This window comes from Nycticebus coucang, chromosome 1, assembly GCF_027406575.1.
Source record: "Nycticebus coucang isolate mNycCou1 chromosome 1, mNycCou1.pri, whole genome shotgun sequence".
NCBI classification, from domain to species: domain Eukaryota; kingdom Metazoa; phylum Chordata; class Mammalia; order Primates; family Lorisidae; genus Nycticebus; species Nycticebus coucang.
Genome location: NC_069780.1, coordinates 41,771,005 through 41,797,284, shown reverse-complemented (window position 1 = coordinate 41,797,284; position 26,280 = coordinate 41,771,005). Strand labels below are relative to the sequence as shown.

Here is a 26,280-nt window from a genome sequence, read left to right as displayed (position 1 = left end):
CCTAACAATTGCAATCAGTGTAACTGGCTTATTGTACCCTCAATGAATCCCCAACAATAAAAAAAAAAAAAAAAACATTATTTGCGTAAAGAATTCCAGTAAGAAAACTCTTCCTGTCTGCACTGATTTTTGTTTATTTTTTGACCTAAATATAAATCTGACCATGATAGGTCATGTTAGGACTAAGGAGTCATGTTTTAGTAGAGATTACCCTTTAAAAGTGTAGATGATTCAGTGAAACTCAGGTAAATTCTGTCTAAGAACAAGGAATGATCACTTACTATACAAATTAGGGGAAGTGAGAAACTTAAAACTTTATATTTTTTCAAAATATTACAGGGGCCTAAATGTTTTTGGTTACATGGATCATGTTTGTTATGCTTGAGACAGAGTTAGTTGTAAGGATGCCCATCGCCCAGATAATGTTCATTGCGCTGTTAGGTTTTTGCCCATGTCTTTTCCTCCCTCACCCCCTGCTTGTTTTCCACTGAGTTTTATTTCCCGCTGTGCACATGTGTGCTCATTGGTTAGTTCTAGTTTAATAATAAGTAAGTGTAGAATTTGTTTTTCTACTATTTAGATGCTTCACTTAGGATAATGGCATCCAGTTCCATCCAAATTGTTGCAAAAGGCCTTAGTTCATCCTTCTCCAAGAATGAGTAGTATTCTATAGTACACAAATACTACATTTTGTTAATTCACTCATGAATTGACAGGCACTCATATTGATTCCACATCTTTGCAATATATTCATGAGCTGGTGTTTTGTTTTGTTTTTTCTTTTTTTTTGATAAAATTACTTCTTTTCCTTGGGGTAATAGTAGTGGGATGGCTAGACCAAATGGTAGTTCTATTTTAGTTCTCTGAGGAATCTTCATACTGTTTTCATATTATGTTGCAGTCCCACTAACAGTGTATGTGCTCCTTTCTCTCAACGTCTATACCAGCATCTATTGCTTTCTGTTACTTTTTAATAAAAACCATTCTAACTGGGGTAAGGTGATATCTCATTGTGGTTTTGATTTGCATTTCCTTGGTGATTAGTGATCCTGAGCATTTTTTCATGTTTGATGCCCATTTATCTATCTTCTTTTGAAAAGTTTACCTAACAAATGCAACCAGTGTAACCTGGCTTATTGTATCCTCAATGAATCCCCAACAATAAAAAAAAAAAAGAAAAGAAAAGTTTGTGTGTTCATATCTTTTTGCCCACTTTTTAATGAAGTTGAGTTCATTGTAGATTCTTGTCAGTAGCCCTTTATCAGCTGTATAGCTTGTGAACATTTTCTCCCATTTTGTAGATTGTGTATTTGCTCTGCTGGCTATTTCCTTAGCTGTGCAGAAGGTTTTTAACTTAATCAAGTCCCATTTATGGTATTTATTTTTGTTGTTGCTGTGACTTCCACTGGAATCTTCTTCATAAGTTCTTTTTCTAGGCTGTTTTCTAGTTTTTCTAACATTTTCTTCTAGAATTCTTATGGTTTCATGCCTTATATTTAAATATTTTGTCCATCTTCAAATTAATTTTTGTGAGTAATGATATGGATCCAGTTTCATTCTCCTGTACGTAGCTGTCCAACTATTCCAGCACTATTTATTGAATAAGGGCTTCTTTTCCCCAGTTATGTTGTTTGCTTTGTCAAACATCAGTTAGCTGTATATGGAAGGTTTTATATCTATGTTTTCTGTTCTGCTCCATTAGTTTATGCCTTTTGGTGTACCTATACTGTGCTGTTTGGTTACCATGGCCTGTAGTATAATTTAAAATCTTGTAATGCAATGCCTCCAGATTTATACATTTTGCTTGAAATTACTTGCCTATTCAGGCTCTTTTTAATTCCAAATTAAGCATAGAGTTATTTTTTCTAGACATGTGAAATATCAATGTGAATTGATATTTTTTCTAGACATGTGAAATATCAATGTGAAAAATACATTGGTATTTTTATGGGGATTGCATTGAATCTGTAAATCACTTCAGGTAGTGGACATATTAATAATGTTGATTGTAATGACCCACAAATCCATGTTTTTCCATTTGTGTCATCTGGGATTTCTTTTCTGGGTGTTTCCTTGTTCCTTTGTAGAGATCTTTCACCTCCTAAATTTATTCCTACATATTTTATTTTCTTTGTAGCAATTGTGAATGAAATTGAGTCTTTGATTTGACTCTCAGCTTGTCTGTTACTGGTGTATAGGAATGTTCCTAACTAATATGTGTACAGTGATGATTTGTAGCCTGAGATTTTGCTGAATTTATCAGTTCCATGAGTCTTTTGGTAGAGTCTTGGGGGTTTTCCAGACATAAGATCATATTGTTAGCAAAAAGTGATAATTTTGACCTCCTCTTTCCCAATGTGGATACCATAAATTTCTTCCTCTTGCCTGATTCTCCAGCATTATATTAAATATAGGTAGAGGCAGATAGCTACCGTCATGCTGCATGGGAAAAAGTTGAAAACATTCCCACTAAGAGCTAGAATAAAATATTTTATTATAATTCTATAAAATTCAGCAAGAAGGTCTGGTTTTATTGGCTAAAAAATGAAAATACTTTGTAACACATGAGATATTGCGATACCTGTGATTAATGTTGGTACTGGGATTTTCTGAGTAGGTTGACACTATAATTGTTTTATTTGAATTAACAGTGTAATTCTACATTTTGTTCTGATTTCTCAGTCTGAACTTGCATTATATATTACTCTATTAAAAAATCTGCTGGTTGGGTGGTGCCTGTGGCTCAAGGAGTAGGGCGCCGGTCCCATATGCCGGAGATGGCAGGTTCAAACCTAGCACAGGCCAAAAACCAAAAAAAAAAAAAAAAAAAATCTGCTGGTTTCATGACACTAACTAGGTAGATTGTCAAATATCTTGCAGACTACAATGTGAATTATTTTCAATTGTGTCTGAATTACTTAACAGTAAGGTTATAAATTAACTACCATGTGCCTTTGAGATTTGTAACATTTTGCAGGATTTATAGAAAAATAACAATAGGTATGTTTAAATTGTGCGAACTTCAAAAGCACTTAAAACTTGTTGACTTTGTTGACAAAATGTTTTTGCTGTCTGTCGAAAGTGTCAGCAGCATCTTTAAAACTGGCATTGAAATGCGTCTTAAAACTGGCTGAATTACCATCTCAGAAGAAGGACAATAAGTTATTTAATGCATATTTTAAAGAAGTTTTAGCAATAGAATTCTTGTAACTTTCAAACTTCATCATGTAAGATTTAAAAGTTTTCAATTTTACACTATTTTGTTTATACCAATTGGATATAAATATTCTCTGATGTGATTTCATATTTACACACCAGCTGAATCACTTAGAAGCAAAAATTAAAAATGAATTATACTTTCAATAAAACAGATCACTGAATTATCCCTTTAGTTTGTTCTTCAGCTTATTTTTGGCTCTTTCATTTTTAAACTTTTTATATTTTTAAGTGGTGTCATTCAGTTTTAACAGCATTTGGGATCTGGTAAATAGCTGAGCTTTGAAGAGAGAGTCTTTAGCTTTCTTAAACTTAAACCATAAACCATAAACCATTCTTTAACACAAACATTACCTCTTTCCAAACCTAGGTAGCCAAATCTTACCCCTGTACCTGTAGGGAGGGATATTCGAAGTTACCACTCTAGGAGAAAAATGTTTTAATTTTCATTCGTGTTTGACACAATAAATGATTATAGAAATATATAAATAGTTGTAGAAATTCTTTCTAAAAAAAATGAATGAATAAATACCTTCTTGAAAACTTTACTTTATTAGAGAATCTAGCCCAAGTGTGAAAAATTTAAAATCACTCTATTTACCAAAACTGGCTAACAATAAGCTTACTAGAAAAAAACAACAGTGATCAGTAAATACCTAGACTTAACATTCTTAATTCTTGGACAGAATTTTAAGATCCAGGTTTGATGTACTTGGTAAGTTAAATCCCTCTGTTTAATAATATAACAACAATCTCACATTTAATACATTGTTTTCACACTCATATACACATACAAAAGTTGAGAGACTTTTCTCAGAAACATGTTTATAATGGACATGTATATAAAATATTGTGAAATATAATCTGGATAAAAATTTTATTCCAACAACACTTCTCTATTTTAAATCATGTTTATTATTTAAGTTTTTATCACAGTGGAGATTAACTTAAGCTTAATCATCCAATCAGTGTCTACTGTCAACTTCATCAAATTCCAAAAAAGTGAAATCAACTCATTCATACACTCTAAGTCCCTTTACTATCCCACCACTCATTGCCTGTGTCTTTTTCCCTTTTAACGGCAAAGTTGTGATAAGATTGTGAAAAGGTATAATAGGCTTCTATGTATAATACCATTTCTTCAAGTATTCAGAGGGCAGAACATTTGCCTGCATCGCATATTAGGAAACTACTTGTGACGTTATTTCTACGTATAGCAGAGTGGCTCCTGGTGGGACTGTAATGACGGTGTCTGTCATAGTGTACGACAAGGATTTACAACATTCCGGAATTTTCACAACTCTTCCATGTTAGTGAACGCCATTAGGCAAAATGTTGTATTTGTCTACTCTCAGCTGTCAGATGTGGGGTTTCCAACTACAAATAAATAAAGCATACACTCAACATGTGTAGTGCAAATGCTAAGTAAACAGAATGACATGGAATAGACTCGGTTGTCACTCAGCGAATGGTTCAGCAGGGAGGTCCCGATTTTATGATGTCTATGACTGACATCCCTGTTCTCAAATGAATACTGTCACTTTTCCATGTCAGCCACAAGGACTGGAAAAGGCTGCCTACGTGAGGGCTGAGGGAGTGAGCAAGAAAGCAGGAACTTTTTACACAAGTGGTACAATTTCTCTGTCATTTTATGTATATCTGTGTAGTCTGTTTTGTTATCAAGATCTCAAAAATTTCCAGACAAATCAGGTACCAATAGGGACAATGGCAAATATTCCATTTAAAAGAATTAAAAGTTGGCACCTATATAAGTAGACGGTGTGGCCCAAATAATAAAAGGGAAGAAGAACGTGGTTTTTCAAAGTTAAAATTTTGCAGATGTAACACCTGAACATTCCAAAGTTACATTATAGAAAAGCCATCAGTTACACAAACATTCAAACGATGTCCCTATTTAAAAATGCCACATAAACAATAATCTTCAATACTTTGAACAAAAGTCAGAGTTTTGTAGCTTTGTCTTAATTGTACATTTAACATAATGCTCTCATTAAAATGAAATAGAAAAAAAAAAACACTAAAATTCTTCCACAGGAAAATTATCAGTAGTGGGAACACAGAAGTAAAATGTGACAACAAATATACATTTACTTAATTACATATTTTCCCCCAATAGTGTCCATAGTCTGTAACAAAAGGAAAACAAACACAAAACAACTGAAACAAACAAAAAGTACAAAAAAACTGTTCCTTTTATCTTTGCATTATCTTCCTCTGTGTCCAGTTTCGAGGGAAAAGTGTTCGTTCGTGGTAGTGCTCTGAATTCACATACATTAAATGACAGAAGGGAGACATTTGGATCCTATCTTTCTAATTCATTCCTGAATGTGGTGTACCTTCAACAAATATAGCAAGCAGCTGCTAAAAAATTTCTCTTAATTAGGACACACACGCGCGCGCACACACACACACAAAAAATTCTTATTAAGAAAATGAAACCATTCCTTATTTGGGGACACAAACATATCAAGATTTAAAACTAAGGCCTGACATGGGTTCACTTAGTTGATTTAAATAATTAAGGCTTCTACAATGTTCAGTGCCAAAACTCTCTGTATCAGTATTTGATTAAAACACATTTTTGCCTTTTAGGTTTGTGCTTTTTACAGCTATCTTAATTCCACAGAATTTCATTAGTAAAATCTGATAAGGGGGTGTTAGAATTGTTTACCGATGTTTTGCTTTTAGTAGCTATTAGACTAAATAATGGTGACAACCATCCGATGACGATGACGGAACAGATTCGTGTCTGTGCCCCGGGCTATTGGCTCACTTCACCTTCTTTTCATGTTTAATGTGGCCGTTTCTTTTGTACTTGCCATTGGGGATTCCATTGTGGTAATGTCCATTCACTGCGCTATGCTTATTTCTAGACCATAGGCTTTTGATTTTTCTGTAGATAAATTTTGTCACCCAGGACAAGAGGAAGTAAAACAAGGTAGCACCAAGCAAAAGCACAAAGGCAATATCCAGTAAAAAATACTGACAGAAAGAGATCTGGTGGACTGCGGCACGCAGGTGGTGGGCTCCGTTGTGACGGAGAATGTAATCTATCCAGTAGATAGTCCTATTGACAGGGTGGCCCGGTTGATCCTTGTGAATTTCCGAAAGCTTCTGAGCCCTCCTGCGGTAGCTGTGCAGTGGGAGCAAAACACAGAACGATCACATATACACAGATACTGTTATCTGTGGATCTCTCAACTTAAAACTGGGTAAACTTTAAAAATAACTGTCTCTAATTAAGTGCCTTGAATGGATGGGCATGATGTTAAGTGTTTTAAACTCATTATTTTATGTTAACCCAAGAAAAAGAATTTTAAACTGGAAAAGAAAATGAATTTCTGAGAGACTAACTTGATGATTAAAAGTTGAGATTTGAGTTCAAGTTTTCCTGATGCTCTTTCTATGCTACACCATACATAGTCCTGCTCTCCATGTTTTTAAATACTACTATTCAATAAATCTCAGTCAGGAAGGGATGTAAATTTGCTATTATTCTTTTAAAATTTATTAGATGGAAAGATAGAGTAAAATATGCAGAACTTTGGTCTACCTCCCCTTTTTCTTAGCAATGTCATTTCATTTTGTTTCAAATTAAAATAAAATTAAATAATGGGATGAGGACATATTTATGAAATAGATAAAAGTGGGTTGAGAAACACTCCTATGAAGCCACAGACAATATTATATGCAGTGTTTATTATGGGTAGTGTATAGATGTATGTGTATACAAAGAAATCACTCTCTTAAATGGTTAATTTAAACACCAGTTAAAGAAGATAATCATGAAAGTGAAAATATAAACATTTTATTTTAATTTAAAAATATGTAACTGTGGTCTGGCGCCCATAGCTCAGTGGTTAGGGTGCTGGCCACATATACCGGGCTGGCGGGTTTGAACCCGGCCAGGTCTGATAAATAATGACAACAAAAACAACAAAATAGCAGAGCATTGTGGTGGGTACCTGTACTCCCAGCTACTGGAAGGCTGAGGCAGGAGAATCGTTTAAGCCCGAGAGTTTGAGGTTGCTGTGAGCTGTGTTGCCCTGGCATCCTACTGAGGGCCACATAGTGAGACTCTGTCTCAAAAATAAATAAATAATATGTAACTGCACATTTGTGTGCCAATCTTTGACAACTATCCAAAGCTTCTTCGCATAAATTCCTTTTGTATTATTTAGACCAGAGAAATAATTCTACTTGAAGAGATTACAAAATACATTATGGAAGATATCACTCTTGAGTTGTGCCTTACAAAGGAACCAAGGTTTGGACACGTGTGAAAACTTGATAGGCCAAGAGAAGCGCTTAAACTAAATCATAAAGGCGGGAGAGTGAGAGCATGCTTAGAAAAATTCACTTGGAAAGAGCGCATGGTATGAGAAGGGTTTGCTTGCAAGTTAGACTGGAGGAAGATGAGTTTTGCTCATGGGTCTTCTGAATGCTAAAATACATATGTAGCTTACTTAGTTAGACCTATTACATCAGAGAGACTGGCTATTAAATCAGATAGGAAGATACTGATGGTGGAAAATCTAGTCAAAAGACTTCACTAATGGCCAAATAGAAACTGCCAAAAAATGGTAATGGAATTAGATGGACTGTGGGAAATGCCATAGTGGAAGATTTGGCAAGGGCTAAGATCTGAAGGGAGAGGGAGAAATCAGATGTAACTGCAATGCTTCCAGCGGGGATGGCTCACATGGCAGAGTCACATAACTCAGGGCACGATGGCAAAAATGACCAATGGGAGCAAAAGAGAAGTCCACAGAAACACTGGAGCTAGGAGACTGCAGGGCCTAACGCGGGATCTACTCAGCTGCACGTTAAGATCTAACAAATATAAGAACAAATTTGAGAAACAGAGAGCAAAGAGCGCAGCTCAAAGCTCTTACTTGCAGGCTTCTTCCTACAGTCACATACAAAGAGAAATGCAATTAGCAGGCACATTTTTTTCACTCATCAATGTCTCCCAACAACATCAGAATTATACACGGTGGCCATAAAGTTCATGTGCAATTTAACTTTATGGCCACACTGTCTACTAAATCCAGTTGTTTTAAAAATGTTAAAACCTCACCCAAACATTAAGGATGTTTGCAGCAACAACAACAACAAAATAAAATAAAAATAAAAGGATGTTTGCAACTTATCATGACTTCTAATTGACGTCAAAAGAGAAACTAGAAACTTTCTACTACTCCACTTTGTAAGAAAATGCTTATGGGGTGAAAAGACATCTGTAAAATACAAAAAAATGAAGCACCGTACCTTAGAAAATAAAATCCAGCCTTCTATTTTAACAAAGATGGAGAAGGAGGATTAAAAACAATCTTAGTCCTCAGGGACCTTGTTGTCACTGTGTATAAACAGATTATACAGTTTCTTCTGTGGGGAATCCGAATTCTTGCACTGTTTATTGAATAAATGATTAACCATAGGAAACAACAGGTCCACTTGGGTCCTGAATCACTACCTGTCAGAAAACCTGCTGAAGTCCATCTCAGGTAATCTGGGTGTTAAGTACTCGTGACAGTCAGACTCTCAGTCCTACCTGGGAGAAGACTGGCAGAGCTGAATTACATACTGAACAATCCAATTTTGGTGACTTTTCTGTTCAGAGGAAGTCTGTGGATCAACTGGAAAGAAATGCTGGAGACTCTACAGATAAATTTTTTCATGCTGGTACTGGCCGCAAATTTAGTGTTACGTGGAAGTGTTCTTTTCAGCACAATTTGCTTTAAAATTCAAAATTCTTTCCAATAAGAATATGAATGTTACAAAATTTAAAAAGTGTGACTAAAATGGTCACTTAAGCAATCTCTAAACTCTTATAAGGAATCTCTACATAAAGCCCCTTTTAATAAAAAAGGATTACCTTGTAAAGGGCTCGCGTGACTTATGCATTACATTTTATAAAAGCGTAAGTGTCTTCTATTAAAAGTTGACCACAGGTTGGATATGCACAAAGGTAATAATAATCAGCTCCCCATCTTTTTCTCTAACTTGATTTAAAATAATAACATCTCCAGACTCAAAATTCTCCCCAAAGGAAAAGCGAACAGTTTTTATTCAATAAACCCACATACAAGTAAGGGAAAAAAGTGTACAATTTCATTTATGTTATGGGTTAAAAAATAAGGAACATTGGTTAGTTTAAACTAGAATATCTCAGATAAAAAGGTATCAGAGAGCCAAATTAATCTCTTTAATAATTATTACATGTTAAATGTGGAACACTGTCATATATTTGAAACATAAAAAGATAAATTACATGACTTTTAGCAAAGGACATACCACCCAAATCATTGTCATTTTTATACTGCTGGAGATGTCCTTCTACCTTCGAATACACAAAAGGCTTTCAGTTAAATATTGAAAGTTCTCAAAGGTTACATGCAATTAACTAATTATCTAATAAGCATACTTTGGGGAGTGATATAAATTGATTCACTGCACAAAATTAAAAACATTCTGAAGTCAATCACTTATGTATACATCAATATTACATAGCTGGAATGTAATTGCAGTCAGCCTGCTCATGACTCACAGAACACAGCCGGACTAACTTCCTGTGACTACCCCACATTTTTTCTCAGTTCACTCTATTGCCCAGGCCAGAGAGCCATGGCATTAGGTTAGCTCACAGCAACCTCAAATTCCTGGTTCAGGAGATCCTCCTGCTTCAGACTCCAAAGTACCTGTGAACCTGAGAGTAGAGGCATCCATCATAATGTCCAGCTACGTTTTTCTATTTCTAGATCTATTTCTAGATGAGGTCTAACTCTTGCTCAGGCTGGTCTCAAACTCCAGAGCTCAAAAGATCCACCTGCCAGAGTGCTAGGATTATAGGTATAAACCACCACGCCTGGCCTTGCTCTTATCTTTATAACTAACCAATCCAGTATCTCTGTAACTGTCCTCTTACCACCCCACAACTCTCCTTTAGGGCTGTATGTTATAAACTTCTCTTAAAAACACTATACGAGATATATGTATGTATATACATAATATATATTTATACATACACATTCTTTTTCCACAAGAACATCATGGTTTGTAAAGTGCTAGACTTTAAAAGAAAAACTATAGCTCATATAAGAAAGGATATACTTAGGCCCTGCTTGTCATAGAACTCACTGGCCCAAGTGCCAGAGCTATAACCCAGACACTGAGTATTTTAACAGGCTAGCACATGACGGCCACCCTCAGAACCTCATGCTTAAGGCAGCATGATGGACCTCAGCTGAATTTAGCAGTTTATATGCAAGCTGCATCATTTTACCTGAAATAATTTTTTATGGTTGGTTGTCCCTTAGAATGTGGCAGCCATTTCTCAATCCGGTGTTAAGCCATATCTCCCAGGAAACAGAAAAAGTTTACACTCTTCAAATCCTTACTAACGTTTGAAAGGCAAAGAAGTTAGACATCATGTATAAAAATAGGGAAAAGTTCTTCTTTATTTTAAAAGAAGCAATTTTAAAATCACATGAGCCAGTTCTCCATCCTTGGAGATTCATATCTAAGCCAGATTAATTCAGGACTCATCAAAATTTAAAAAGCGAAATAAAGATTCTGTTTTTATCCTTCACCTACATAAATCAATCTCAACATTCAGTAGGAAAACCTCGCAGCACAAGGCTTGGCCTCCAGTGCAAGGAGCACTGACATGAGAATCAGTCCTGACTTTTCATTCTACTCTAATTGCTGTGTGACTGTGAGAAAAGGCCTTACACTCTCTGAATTCCAAGCACCTTCATCTCTACTATGTAGGTAATAAAAACCACTATCTGGCTATCATGAGAATTACAATGAAATAAAGGTTACATTCTGATGTACTATAGAAACCCAATGATTGTTCCCATAGTAGTTTCTCCCTCAGTTTGGCAAATCCTGGTAGAATATTATTCAGAGTCATAACAGGACTAGCCAAATGATTGCTATATTTCAAACTATAGAAAACATGCACGAGGCTTTATTACAGGAATCTAAAGGATATTTCCATAGGTGGTTTTACAATTTATTGACAATTGGCTACTAATGATACACATGTATGCTGAAACCTTACCTGGGATTAGTGATAACCGTCACCAGTGCGTCATAGAGCTCTCCTTCAGTAACTGTCTTCCATTCGAGTAATATCCCCATGCCCTTCGCCTGCACCCTGGTCATTGTATCATAATGGTCTCCAAAGAGTGGGATCCCCACTACAGGCACACCATGATACATGGTTTCAAAAATACTGTTCAGACCACCATGGCTCAGGAAGGCTTTAATATTTGAATGCCCTAGGGAAATAAGAAACGAGCATCTTACATTATCACTCTACAGGAAAAATTTTTCCAGAAATTTCTTAAAAATATACACTATAGTTAACATACATACAAGATTTCTTTTCGTTTCCCTCCTCACCCACCCTTGTCCCTCTCAGAAACAAGATTTCTATGGGCACAATTTCATTGACTCCTGCTCTATACCAATGAAATTACTTGATATACATATAACTATCAACTTAACATACAGGCAGTCCTTGAGTTACAAACATCTGATTTATGTACGACTTGTACTTATGTATGTTCCCAAGTTATAAACATCTGACGGATGTACGACTCGCACTTATGAAGGGAGGCTGTTACAGATAACAGGGAAATGTACCTGTTCCAACTTATATATAAATTCAACTCAAGAACCTATTTCATTTGTAACCTGGGGACTGCCAGGGTATCAATTAAAAGCCATTTTTAGGTAGCTGAATTGTATAGCTTTAAGCACTATTTTACAACTTTCTCTCCAACACAATCCCCTCACTAGCAACATATATTTAAATGGCCAGTAATTAATAGGAAGTCAATGAAAGCAAGAAATACTACACATACCAGGGGGGAACCACATTCTGCATTTACCTATATTAAAGTCAAACATGCTTTATTAAGAAAAATGGAAAAATGTCGGGCTGGTTTTCAGAAGTTCATGTAGTTAATATGCTTCTCTATATGAAAGAAGAATGTTGCACAATAATCACTGTAACATTCAAGTTCCATCAGAATTTATGTTTGACAATTCTTACATTTTAGGAATATGCACATTTATAAAAATCAGTTGTAAAAGATAGTACCATTTAGTTGTTTTATAGGGAAAAAAAAGGGATTATTTGTCAAAATTAATGAGGTACTTTAAAACCTAGATTTATTCTCCTAGTAAACAGCCTACATTTCATAAAAGGGATCAAAATACTTGCATAAGAAGTGTAAGAAAAATCAAGTGCTATAGAAATGAGTTATTGGCCATGTTGGAACTACAGCTTGCAGTAAGTACAAATACTCACGCCCGGTACAAAACTGAGCATGTGTGTGAATCATGCGATCAGTGGGGCTCCCAGAGCTCTCCTATTCCACAACCAAGTGGGGTTGGTCAGGCAATGTTTCTTTTAATCTTTATCCTCGAGTCTCAGACTCTTAGGCCCAACTAAAGGACCTGCTCTAGAAATGGATTTCAAAGTTTCTTTTTAGCAGCAGAATCCTCTCTGTGAACACAATGCTCCCACAGAGCTCAGCAGTGAACAGGAGCAGAGCTGGCACGTGAAGAGGAGGTAGAAGCAGGAGGCAAAGACGCTGGTTTGGATCCTACTTCTCATCCTGAAGGAATCTTCTCATTAGTCTTATAGCCCTTAGAGGACAGGAAGGTCATGCTCAGAATGTGAAAGGACATTAATCTTGGAGAAGTCAGAGAGCCGAGACTGTGAGGGACTCAGGAGAGCTATGGACTTGAGCGGGTGTTCAGCATGGACCTTGCTGTGGCACCTTGCAGTAAAAATGCAAATAAACAAACAAAACACACACACAACAAAAATGCAGATGTTCCTACATAGCAGTGTCACACTATTGCACTGAGACAGCGGAGAGTCGAGGTGTCTTATTTAAATTTCCTGCTTCTTTTTTACCACCTATGAAATCTTCAGTCATAACAGTAAAGGCATAAAAGATAAAAACATACAAGTATCAAGAAAGGTAAACTGCCTGGTGTTATTTTTCTGTTTTCCTCATTTATAGAGAATAACATTTACAGTGAACTAGATGAAAAAAATGTATACATAAATGAAATTCTTAAGTGGTGCTAAGAGGATCACTGTGGCTCCCAGAAAATACATTTTAGAAGTATAATTTAAAATTACAACCACTTTTACATAATATTAGGTGTTAGTATTATGGACTAAATGGTAGTCAATATTCGCAAAATCAATAACCTCTTTATAATTTCTTTAATAAATAACATATTAAATAATCTGGCATTATACTTCCCTAGAAATTTAATGAATAGTTACACGTTTTTACTATCTATACTTACTGAACATGGAGTTAAATTATTTAGACTCAAATATACTTAAAACACATGCATATAATAATTATTTTGAGTTAAAGATCATAATCCAATAAGTAAACCAAAGTACATAATACTTAAAAAAGATCTCGTGAATTAGGAAGAAAAAGGCAGATCACCAAAAATTGAAGTTAAAATAAATCAACTGTTTCCCTTTCCTTCTGCTTCTCCGTCTTTCAGACAAATAAATAACTTATAATTGCTCTTAGATCTCAGATACATCTGTAATAAAGCTATAGCACAAATCCACATTTTCATTGTTTTAATTTTATTATTTTTACTGATAAGCCTAATGAGGAACAGCTTTGTTCACTGCTAATTTATATACAATGTAGTTTATTAAGTATGTTTTCCAGATAATTACATTTGGTAACTAGTCTAATAATTTTAACATATAGGTCCAAATGATCACACTTTGCAAATTTTTTTCTAACAAATAAGATTTGAAATGTTCTTAAGTAAGAATTTAAGACTTGAGATACTCGATAAAAACAGAATAACCAAAAAGCATCAGAAATCCTGAAAATTAAGAAAATTGAATGACTGACTCTATCATAAACCCACATACTGTACGATACGCTCAAGTAAAAAAAAAATCACATGTACATAATCACAATTGAACCACCAACTTGTGCCAGCACGTCCCTGACTTACCGAGCAGGTCATTTTGTGGTAGCCATTCTATGAGCTTAGTGTTGTTTCCCAGATTCTTTGGTTTGGGTCCAGAAAACCTAAAATGTCCACCAGAAAGATCAATCTTTCAAAAATCAAATCTCACTTAGGGTATGGCTTCCCTCGTTAAATTATTAGACTAAAATAAATGTTACATGATTTCTTGTTGATATTCTTAAAAATAAAACCATTTGTTAGTAACAAAAAAAGTTTGAGTACATTTCTTCTTTTCTTTTTCGGAGATAGGGTCTTGCTCTGTCACCCAGCACAATCACAGCTCACTGTAACCTCCAACTCTTGGGATCCCAAGCAATCCTTCCAGCTCAATCTCCCAAGCAGCTAAGACTAAAGGTATGTTCCACTACCCCTGGCTACATTTTTTTTTCTTTTTTTAGAGACAGGGAATGTGAAGAAGGGCCTTGCTACGTTGCCCAGGCTGGCCCAGAACTTCTGGCCTTACGCAATCTTCCTGCCTTGGCCTCAGAAAGTGCTGGGATCACAAGTGTGAGCCACCACACCTGGCCAAAGTTTCTTTCTAATTAAAAAATCTTTCTCTGATCGAGGATACATAAGAAATAATTTTCTTATATGGTAATCTGTTTTACATTGGTTTCTCTCATCTGTATAAACAGATGGGGGGAAAAACAACCAAACTATCAATGCCTGAAGTCGCTCCCCACTAATACCCAAAAGCTGAAATAAGAAGGGCCAGGGAGGTCCACCATCGGATAGCAAATGATCCTAATCCTTGATACCCAGAGCCTAAGAAAACACACAGCAATGAAAAGAAAGCAGAAAGTACTCTTCATTAGCTTGGTCCCAGAGACAGGAAATCCATGGAGCAAATGACAGGTAGTCCCTGTCTGGTCTTTAAGAGACAAACCATAAACTTGCCTAACAACTAAGAGAATAACAAGAGTCCTAACTGAGAAGACATACACTGCCCAAAACAAAGCAGAAGAGGCACTTTCTGTGTTAAGTCTGATAGAGAAAATTCAATACAAATAGAATCTGAAGAGAAAAGTCCAGAGCAGTAAGAAAAAAAACAAATCTATTTCATAAGTCAACCAGAGAAGTGGGAGCAAATTCTTGCATATTTGTTATAGAGGGGAAATACACAGAGGGTGCCAAAAAAAAGTATACACACTTTAAGAAAGGAAAACTCTGTTAAAATTGTAATATTTGATATACACCAATAAAGTCTGTCATCTTGTATATTGTATCTTGTATCTCCTGTAACTGCAAAAGTCAAACATGACTTGCTATCTTTCCTTGCTTAAAATGTGTATACATTTTTTGACACCCTCTGTGTATCTCTCAGAGCTTGTGTGTAATGGCTTGAGAGACACTTTAATTGTGGTAGAAACTGTGAGGCCAAGTGTTTTTCCCTACTACATCCCCAGAGCCCAAGGGTACTGGTATAAATACATACTAGGTAAAGCGTTCAGGTATGATTTCTGCGGTTTTTGGCCAGGGCTGGGCTTGAACCCGCCACCTCTGGCATATGGGGCCAGCGCCCTACCCTTTTGAGCCACAGGCACTGCCCCAGGTGTGATTTCTGAACATCAGGTTGGAAATTTCAGAGACAGACATGTTAGCAGTGCCTCCCCGAGGAAGTTGGGGTCAATCTACAGGTCGATCGTAACCAGTGTTAACTGGTAAGTTGTTGAGTTTGTTAAAGGCCCGGTTTCCTAAGTAAATCAGAAGTATTTGAAAAGGAGGTGAAGTGGGAGCCTAAAAGAGTCCGTGTAATATTTTATCTATAGCTTATTCCTTCAACTATCATTGTCTACCTCATTCCAAAACTGATGTGAAGGAGTAGATAGAAAGGCAAGCAATTATAACTAATGTTTGTAATGATAATAAATAATAGCAGAATAACTGAGGGTAGAATGCTGAAGGGAAAATAAACATGAATCTGATACAAGGGTAAATCATTCAGAATCACATCTTCCTTTTGGGTTGTAAGTCAGAGGTTGCTTTATCTGTCATAGAGTTTTATGAATTCCTAGATTTCAGTACACTACAGAACAAAATGAAAAGTCAAGCATATCTTGCTACTTTACCAAGGAATCCATGTGCTGCTCTTCACTGGAATTTGTGAGGTAAACAAGGAGATACTAAAAATTAACAGCAGAGAAACCATCTGCATTATTAACTTACCTCCAAATCACTTTTTGAGGCAATCTCCCCAGAGCTCCTGCCAGTTTGTCAGCAATGTCTTCTGACAGATACTTCACACCGGCTCCAAAAGACACCAGGACAAAGCCATGTTCATTAGCACCATTTACCCACCTTTGGAGATCCTATAATTAAAAACGGGGCAGTTAGTTTGGTAAAGAAGAGTTAAGTTCATAATCAGTGTTATCAAGAGCCTAGTTAAAAAAAAAAAAAAGAAAGAAAATCTTCAGGTAATTTTCTTAAACAATTACAAGGTAAAGAAGAGGGTATATTTTCCATTAAATAGTTGCTTTTGGTTAAAATATCTTATCTGACAACACTGCCTAAAATAAGAAAGGCATATGGTTTAGTTGACATAATCAATAATCAAAAACTTAAAAAAATCAGTAATTAATGACCTCATTCTCAGAAGTCAAAAAACTGAAAATGATCTTCATCTCGAACACATATCAAACTTATATGAGGCTACAAGCAAAAGACGCTCATTGAACACTGATAATGACAAATCAATCATAGGGGCAAAAATTTGTTCATGTGTCTAGGACAAATTCTTGTCAATCTGATTTATAATAAAAATGAAAGCAGTTTATCTTAAAAGATACCATTTTGCTTTCTTTTAGTCTATAGGCTTGTTTTTTAAATGATACAAGCTACAAGGTACTAGCCTATTTTTGTTTCTTTTTTTTCTGAGACACAGTCTCACTCTGTCGCCCTGGTAGAGCCTATATGAGCCTACCTAGAGCCTGTGGCGTCATAACTCATAGCAACCTCAAATTCTTGGGCTTGGGCAATCCTCTTGCCTCACCCTCCCATGTAGCTGGGACTATAGGTGTGCACCAGTATGCCTGGCTGATTTACCTATTTTTAGTAGAGGCAGGGGTATCACTCTTGCTCAGGCTGGTCTCAAACTCCTGAGCTCAATCTATCCACCAAGGCTCCCAGAGTGCTAGGATTGCTGGCGTAAACCACCGCACCCAGCCCACAAGATTGTTTTTAATGGTAAGTCACCCTTTTGAATAAATCTTTGCCAAAGACAAAGAACTTCAATTTCCAATATGAAAATTAACAAAGCCACACCACTTTGAGGAATACATTAATTCCCCTCTAAGGACAAAAACTTGTGGTCCATTGATATGGACAGTATTATACACCCATGCCACGAGGCAGTCATAAAAGCAGGGGCCCACACCACTCTGTGTTCCTAATGTGCAGAGTGAGCTGTCACAGTGACAGCGCACAGACCCTGCAAGTCTCTGGCTCTGGATAAGTGAGTTATTGTGATGACTGTATCAGACATGGCTTTTGCATTTCATATCACTTTCTAGCATAATCTAATTCCCAACTAACAAATACTACACAATAAAAAAGTATCATCACAACAGAATCACTGTGAAGCTTAAGTATTTAAATGAAACATCAAGCATATCTTTTCCTTTATAGCTTAAAGAAATATGTATTAACTCACTATATTGTGATTCTTAGCAGAGGGCAGCGGGAGGACCACATGGTATGTCCAAAATGAATTAGTGAATACTGTCACTACACGATGGAGAATGATGATGGAAAAGAAGTCCATTCTCCTAGCTAGTCAGTAAAACAGGCTGTAATTATGTGATAGGGATGGAAACCTTTCCAAAGTACCTTATTTTCTAAGAAACTATGGAGTTTATGCAAACTATCTCCAACTTATGATTTTTGTTTGTTTGTTTACTTTATGATGGTGGAAAAGCTGTAAACATTCAGAAGAAATCATACGTTTTTGAATTTTGACCTTCACCAGGGCCAGAAGTACCCATACTCTCAGTGCTGGGCAGTGGCAGTGTGTCACAGGCCCCAGTCAGCCACAGGGTCATGAGGGTAAAAGACCAACACTCCGCAGTGCACTGTGTTGACAAATGATTTTGCCTAGCTGTTCACTAATGTAAGTGTTCTGAGCATGTTTAAGTTAGGCCAGACTAAGCTGTACTGATATTGGTACAGGAAGTGTATTAAATGCATTTCAGCTTACAATATGTTCAACTTATGATGGGTTTATTAGGTAGAACTCCATTGTAAGTCAAGGGGAACATCTATAGGAACATCTGTGGAAAAGAATAGAAAATGCAGTCTATATTAACTTTGGATTAAAGCGTTTAACATACAGTCGGCTACATTTACCAAGAACATCACATGCGCTGAAAATTTAATGGTGCTATCTGTGGTTTCAAAGTAATGTACAAGAGAAAACTGATTTAAAATTTTAATTTCAAGTAAAGTCATAAGCTGGGTGTACTTAAATATAAATACTACACAGGAGAAGGATCTGAATGCATATGGTGTATTTAAGTACCATATATAACCTTTACTGATATAAAAAGGAATAGAAAAAAAATTGTACTCATCATGGTTTCCTTCAGGAAAATTACGCAGTATTTTTAGAAGATAATACTCCACTTGGTCTTCTAATATCTGAACCATTATTTCCTGGGTTGGAGATAAAAGGCCAGAGCAGACACAGGGAGCTGGTGGACATGACCTTCCCATGATCTCTAACTATCAGCACATTCGGATGCTTGTTTTATGAGAACATCAAAGGGGCTGGGTTTTGCATTTGGTTGACAAAAGTGACATTGGGGGAATGAACAAATGCAACAGTCAGAGGCTAGGGATCTTGAATTTGCTGAACTCATGGCAAAGGCTTTGAAATTGGAACTTCATGGAGAGTATGCCTGTATCTCCAGTGGGTTGGGAAACACAGACATACTCTACACATGCACAGCATGTTTTCTGCAATATAAGACCCCATCAATTATAAAGTGAAAGTTGATGTAATCACAATTCTTCCAAAAAACTTCTAATACCCCGTTTCCCCGAAAATATTATTTTAAGGTCTGCTCCCAAAGATGTGCTAGGTCTTATTTTCAGGGGACGTCTTATCTTTCCTGTAAGTAGGTCTTATTTTCGGAGGATGTCTTATTTTCAGGGAAACAGGGTAAATATGTTCAGTGTTTAAAAAAAGTTCCAATTCTAGAATTTTAACACTAATAAATAAAAGTATCTTAGTATCCTCCTCCTCCTGGGAAAACATCAAAGTAAAACACTAAACTAAAAAAGTTATTTCCAATAGCAACAAAAATCCATCATTACCTAAGAATACACCTGAGAGAAATACACAAAATGTACATGAAAATACATAAAAACTTTACTGGAAGACAAAAAAGAAAACCTGAATAAATGGAAAGATGTAACAAGTACCTGAAGAAGAAATAGTAATACCATGAAAAATGCTAATATTTTATACAATTTAATTTAATGTATTTTCAGCTTACAGTCCATGAGGTTTGTTATGGAACTTGAATAAACAATTCTAAAATTCATCTAGAAAAGAGAAAGTATAAGAAAGTCCATGAAAATCATGGGCACAGTTTGCTCTTCTAGATGTTGAAATGTGCTCCGCGTTTAGAGCCACTGAAATGAAAAGTCTTTAGTGTTAGCAGAAAGGACAGAGCAGTGAAGATGCTCAGTAAACTAAAAGAATCACCCAGCCACTGATTTAGGAAAAAATGAGGTTCTATCGCTCCATTAGTATAAATCACAGAAGTATCAAAAAGTTAAACTGAACTAAAATATACAAAGTACTTGAACAAAACACAAAAGGAAACGTTCATTGTATTCAGGTGGGAAAGGTCAAATCACAGACTCCAGAAGACATAAGGAAAAGATGGACAGATCTGACAGCAAAGTGCGATAGACATTGAAAAAATCAGCATGATAATGAATAGACTGGCAAGAATCTTTATACCACACATAATAAAGGATTACTACTAAAACAAAATAGTGAGGGGAGAAACCCCCAAACAGTTGAAAACACAACCAATTCCCAGTTGGAAGCTAAATGGCCTGAATTCAGAAAGATGCTTCACCTCACATGACTAAGAGAGTCACAGATTCAAACTGTTTTCATATACAGGACTCTATTAGGTGATGTCAACATACTATCATTTAATTCACTTTAACTGGAAAAGAATGAATTTAATACTGACCTTATTTTAAGTATTATTGTTTTGTTTTTAATTTTCTTTCACCAGTTTTTGTTTGTTTGCTAGAAAGACAAAATATATGTTCATAAATGGCTTCTGAGTTTGTGGCTTTATTTAGCAAGTCTTTCTCACTTCAAAATTATCTTTTCAATGGTCCGTATTTTCTTTCAGTGATGTTATAATATCGTTTCTTTAATGTTTTAACCTTTCATCCATGTTGAATTTTTTTTGAAGAAAAGAATGAGGCTGGGATTCATCTTTATTTTTAACCCAATAGTTGGCCAGTCTCCTCAACCCTACTTGTGGAATAGGTCATCTTCTCTTCAAGGATTTGAAATGCCACACTTTTAGTTGACTTTGGAATTTGATTCTACTCCAGTGATCGATCCATGCATTCCTGTGCCAGTGCCAAGGAGTTTTATTTATAGTTATTGTCTTATAATATACTGCAACATTTTCAGTATTGGCTTTCCCTCATTACTTTCGATTTTGGGGGATTCTACTACTTATTCTTATTTTTTTAAGGATCTGTATTTTCTTTCTTAACTCAATTGTCATTTACTAGCAGTACTGCTTCTTCTTAGGTATGTTATAAACATGTGGACGTATACAGAGAGGAAACCTTCCACTTCACTCAACCTAAGGGCTTAGAGATTACGCCCAGCCCTTCGTATGCAGTTGGCAGCACAGCCTGCACACAGCTGCACTAGACGGCTCAGCAGGACGGAGCAGAAATGACTGCACTTCAAAAACCACCACATGCCACCCCGAGAGCTCATCTCTATGGGTTTAGGGGAACTTGAACCAAGGGGAGAATCGTGAAAATGATCACAGTAAAGATTGAATCCTGAACTGGAAATCAGCAACTTTCATTGGTGCTGCCCTATGAAGATGAATAACTCCATTCCTATAGAGTCTAAGCCATCAATTAAGATGCCTATTTATACGTTACAATGAAGTATTTTTATATTTGGGGGAGAAAAAAAAACCTCACAATAAAAATAACCACTTTATCTTCTTGTAGGGTTAAGTCAGTTGTCTTAAGTCCTTTGTGGAAAAAGTAGAATAAGAAAATATGGATAATATACAGTATATTATGTTCATCATAACCACAGACGTTAAAGGATTTGCCTTTAAAAAATGACCCAGATAGAAACTTATTTGTTTTTTATATTGCCAGATTTCTTTTCCTACAGTAATTATGCACTGCACTGAATTCCTTGTCTTGGTTTTAAGAAGAATAAAGCAGTGAGAGGGACGTCGTCCGCCCACCCCTCACATCCCTGCTCCCCTCAGCGTGGTGCTGTTCAGCCTGCCCCGGGATAAAGCAGTGTGGTTCTGTGGGTGAGGGGATGGGGCAGAACAGAAGCTAAGAAATGTAACAGAGTCAGCCTGGGGGAGCAACTGCTCCCATGTGGTACAATTTTCAATTATGTGTTTAGGTAATATTTTGATAGAATGGATGTAAAAATTGGAGGATGGTGGAAAGATAATAAAAGTGGGAAGTAAGGAGGACCTTGAAACTTTTAGAGAAGACAGTCACTGGGTGGTACTTTTTTAATACTCTTATCCCCCTTCCAAAAACAAACAGAAACCGCCTATTAATTTTGGCCAATGTAAAATACATCCCAATTCCAGAAAAGTATAAATTGCTCCTTAAAAAATAACCACCGATGCAGAATGGATGCAAGAATAATTGATTAAAAGTTAGATGGCACAAGTCTAACTCTATTCTAATTATGCTTAGTTCTGAGTGCATCGGAATTTAGAGACCCACAGAGAGATCTCTGACAGATGTCAGGCCTGGGGACCCAGCTGCTGCTACACCTAGCACCAGATCTGTCCTGCTGGCAGCCTGCCACCCAAACCTAGACTAGACGCCTCAAGAGGGGCCTCGTGTAGTGGTGAAACCAAAACACGACATCCTTTCTGTCCACCCGATCCATCCAGAGGAAAATTATGTTTGTACGGTGAGAGAATCGTACACAGAGACCATGACAGGAGAGGAAGGGGTAGGTGCTACAGTCACTTTCTTGTTCCCAACACCAACATCCACAGGCCTCTTTTTCCTTTTAACGTTTCTGATACAAAGAATGTTCTGCTTTGGTAAGGTGGGCTTCAAAATTTATTCTGCAAAATTGAGTAGGTACAGAAATAACAAAGATTTTGGTATAAAATGTTTCTAAAAAACATCTTGGGACATCAAATGTGATCTCTGGCAACTGCTAAGATAGTTAACCAAGACTTATTAAAAATATACCATTGAAAATATAAAAGTTATCCTTCAAAATGAAAATGTGTCAAGCATTGTTTTTACTGACTTGTTTGGCTGGAGAATTGCATACAACCCCAATTCCACAAAGTGCAATGTGACGTTAATCAAGTCAGCCTCCTCATGTATAGCATCACAAAAATGGAGAAGCATGAATCCTATGTACTCAATCTTGATATGAGGACAATTAATGACAATTAAGTTTATGGGAGGGGGGAAGCAGAAAGAGGGATGGAGGGAGGAGGGTGGGGCCTTAGTGTGTGTCACACTTTATGGGGGCAAGACATGATTGCAAGAGGGACTTTACCTAACAATTGCAATCAGTGTAACTGGCTTATTGTACCCTCAATGAATCCCCAACAATAAAAAAAAAAAAAAAAAAAAATGCAGAGATTAAATGAGATTAAGTATATGGAAGTGCTTTGTCAACTCAAAATTTTTCCCTAGCCAGGATGTTTGACAGATAATACAAAGATTATAAACTGAAATGATATCCATGTTGAGAAAAGAAAATAGAAAGTCTTTCAGTACCAAAATATTTTCTCTCAGTTATATTTTGTTCTCCTTGTTTCAGATTCTTCAGGTACAACTGGTTGAAATACGTGAGAAGTATTACAAAAAGTATCTCACACGTAGCATAAAATCTACTTGTCAGTTTTGTAGAAAATTCAAATGGTTATAATCTGAGAACAGATTACCTAAAGAGGTTTGATCTGAGAACAGATTACCTAAAGAAGTTTAAGCTACCTAAAGGAGCAATAAAGATCAATGTCAACGTGACAATTTACTTTTAAAAATCTCAGAAGATGCCGTTATTACCACAGGGAAAGTTCTGAGCATGAAATGAGCACCTTTGAAGAAATCTTCATTTCCACTGAGATTCTAGAGTGCCTGTTTTTCTTTCTTGTGAGGCTTTTAATTTTTGCCAGTACAATTGCAAGGGAGGGGGGTGGGGCCTTGGTGTGTGTCACACTTTGTGGGGGCAAGACATGATTGCAAGAGGGACTTTGCTTAACAATTGCAATCAATGTAACTGGCTTATTGTACCCTCAATGAATCCCCAACAATAAAAAAAACCAAAAACCTTAAAAAAAAAAAAAAAAGAAGTAAGCAAAATTTGAAACCATTATTTGAGTTTAAAGATAATTAAATTTTCAAGGTTCTTCCAACTTTTGAGAAACTGCACACAAGCAGCAGGAAGATCCCAAGAATATGATCCTGGCAAAGTACTGAGGTGCTATGGAAAGTAATCACGCGAAGAAAAATGGACAGAAATGTTAAAAAAACACAGGTAAAACTCTCAACAGAAAAGAAAAATATCAGTCCACAAATGACATCTAAAGCTTTTTTATGTTAGACAGGAAATTGAGAATCCAGAGGTTTGGGAAGAATGGAAAAGATCTGAATGTACTTATTAGCAATCAAGAATGAGAATAGGGGTGCAGAGTGCAGGAATACAGGTACTGAAAGAAAAGGAACACTTTTTTTTTTTAGCACATCTGAGTGTACTGCATATAAAAGAAATCCTTGAACATTCTTTAACAATCTGCTGTCAGGCTAAGTGTTCAAAGTTCTGCTGGAAAAAAAAATGGTCATGTTATCAAATAATCACTTACCAAATGGTGTCCCAGCACATTAGCTGGGTTCCCACGTCCGTTCATTCATTTAACACTGAGCACCTGCTAGGTACCATACCTGACACTCTTCTAGGCACTTGACTTGGGACTTATCAAAAGAATAAATGAACAAACGTCCCTGTCTTCTGAGAGCTTATATTCGTAAGAATGTCACCATATCTAAATTTCCACCCTAAAACCTATTGGGCTATAATACTTTATTCTCATTCCCTCAAATACAACCTGCCTTTTAGTGCCTGAAATTTCCTCTTCACATCACAATTATTTATCAAAGGTTCAACAAAATACACCCTCTGTTTCTCTCCCTGTGAGACTTGCTCTTTCAAAAGGGCATCCAGCTCACTTTATGTAGCATATAACTTAATTCTCCTAGGTATGAGACACAAGGCAGTCAATATTTATTTATTTTAATTAATTAAGAAAGCTAAGAGTAATTTAAATCCTTAATAAATAAGTTACTTTATTTTTCCACTCAGGTAACTAGCTAATAAGACTGCCTTTTCCATGGACTGTAAGACACATGATTGGGCACTTTAAAGAAATGTCTCATTTTCAAATTCAAGCTTAATTACTACGTTATGATGTGATCTGCCCAGACAAAATAAAGGTAGGCCTGCCAGCTATTCCACCTGTCTGCCTACCTTCCTTCCAGAGAAAACAAACAAACAAAAAAACCCCAACACTTTCTTTATGACACTGACAATGTTGTGTCATAGAGATACAGAGATTGATAAAGAATATTTACATAGCTACAAATTCTAATTGATTACCAAGATAAAATTTACAGTGGTGACAGGAAAGAAGCCTGGTACACAGCACCTTAATCAAATGGTCAAAGTGGACATCATCAAATATGGAACGAGTCCAAACCACGAGCCACCTAATTAGATGCAATTCGCAGAACACAACATCCCTTCCGTGATATTGCTGTCATGGGCACATAACCTGCATCCAATTATGAGGAGCATAAGAGAAGCTCAGACCGAGGGACCTTCTAAAAAGTAACAGGCCTATACTCTTCAACAACATCAAATTCATGAGAAAAAAAAGTGAATAAATGTTCAAGAAGAAGGAGTAGAAAGACACATGGCAAATAAAGGCAGACATTACCAGAGGAGCTCGCAAAACTTCAAAGAGGTGCAAGAGTTAAATGGGAGTATGTATGTGTACACACACATATATGCATGTATGTATATACACACGTAAGTACAGACATACATATACGACACGTATGTATACGCACATATACATACACACATAGACATACATGTATATACGTACATATGTATATATATATGCATACATGTACAGCATATATACACACACACATATGTGTCATTGACTGTTTCCTTATTTCAACACTTTGGAATGATAGTCATGTAGAAGAATATCCTTGTGTGTGGGAAACTGCTCAAATTTCCTATAAATTTGCTATTATTAAAAAGTAATGTATTTTAGAGATTGTTATAAATGAATTGCAAAGTAAAGAAAATAAAAGGGATATAGCTTTCAGTTTGATAGTCCCACACATGAGAACTATGGTTTACCAGCGTCAGCCGGTATGACCAATGGACAAACACCGCTACCTGCAGTAAGTCCCTGTAACCAGTGGTCTTAGTTTAAAATAGCTTGTGTGGACTTCTGTTTGCCCTTAAAAGCTTCCCCTGACTCCAACCCCCTCAGGGGTCTGCCATAACAGCTTTGTAAACCCGGACTATACCCAAATAAACTCTGGGAGAAAAAAAATCAAAACAAAAATACACTGGATTTTTGGATGCAAATTAAATCAATAAAATTTTATTGTATTGTGAAAAATAATCTACCTAATCTATTTTTTTTTATTTTTAAATGTAAACTCCCCACCAGATAATTTCAGTATCTGATT

At 36.2% G+C, this 26,280-nt stretch overlaps 1 protein-coding gene across 2 annotated transcripts in view; it reads right to left on the bottom strand.

Moving 5' to 3' along the window:
* Nucleotides 1-3,746: 3,746 nt before the first annotated feature.
* The window catches only part of UGT8 (UDP glycosyltransferase 8), a 112,860-nt gene continuing 90,326 nt past the window's right edge, over nucleotides 3,747-26,280 (bottom strand). For both annotated transcript variants that reach the window (XM_053571354.1, XM_053571315.1), the window contains exons 3-6: nucleotides 16,450-16,592; nucleotides 14,269-14,345; nucleotides 11,306-11,525; nucleotides 3,747-6,370 (exon numbers count right to left, since the gene is read on the bottom strand). In XM_053571354.1, the coding sequence (XP_053427329.1) occupies nucleotides 6,007-6,370; nucleotides 11,306-11,525; nucleotides 14,269-14,345; nucleotides 16,450-16,592 (804 nt within the window). In that variant the 3' untranslated portion in view covers nucleotides 3,747-6,006. The remainder of the gene's footprint in view (nucleotides 6,371-11,305; nucleotides 11,526-14,268; nucleotides 14,346-16,449; nucleotides 16,593-26,280) is intronic.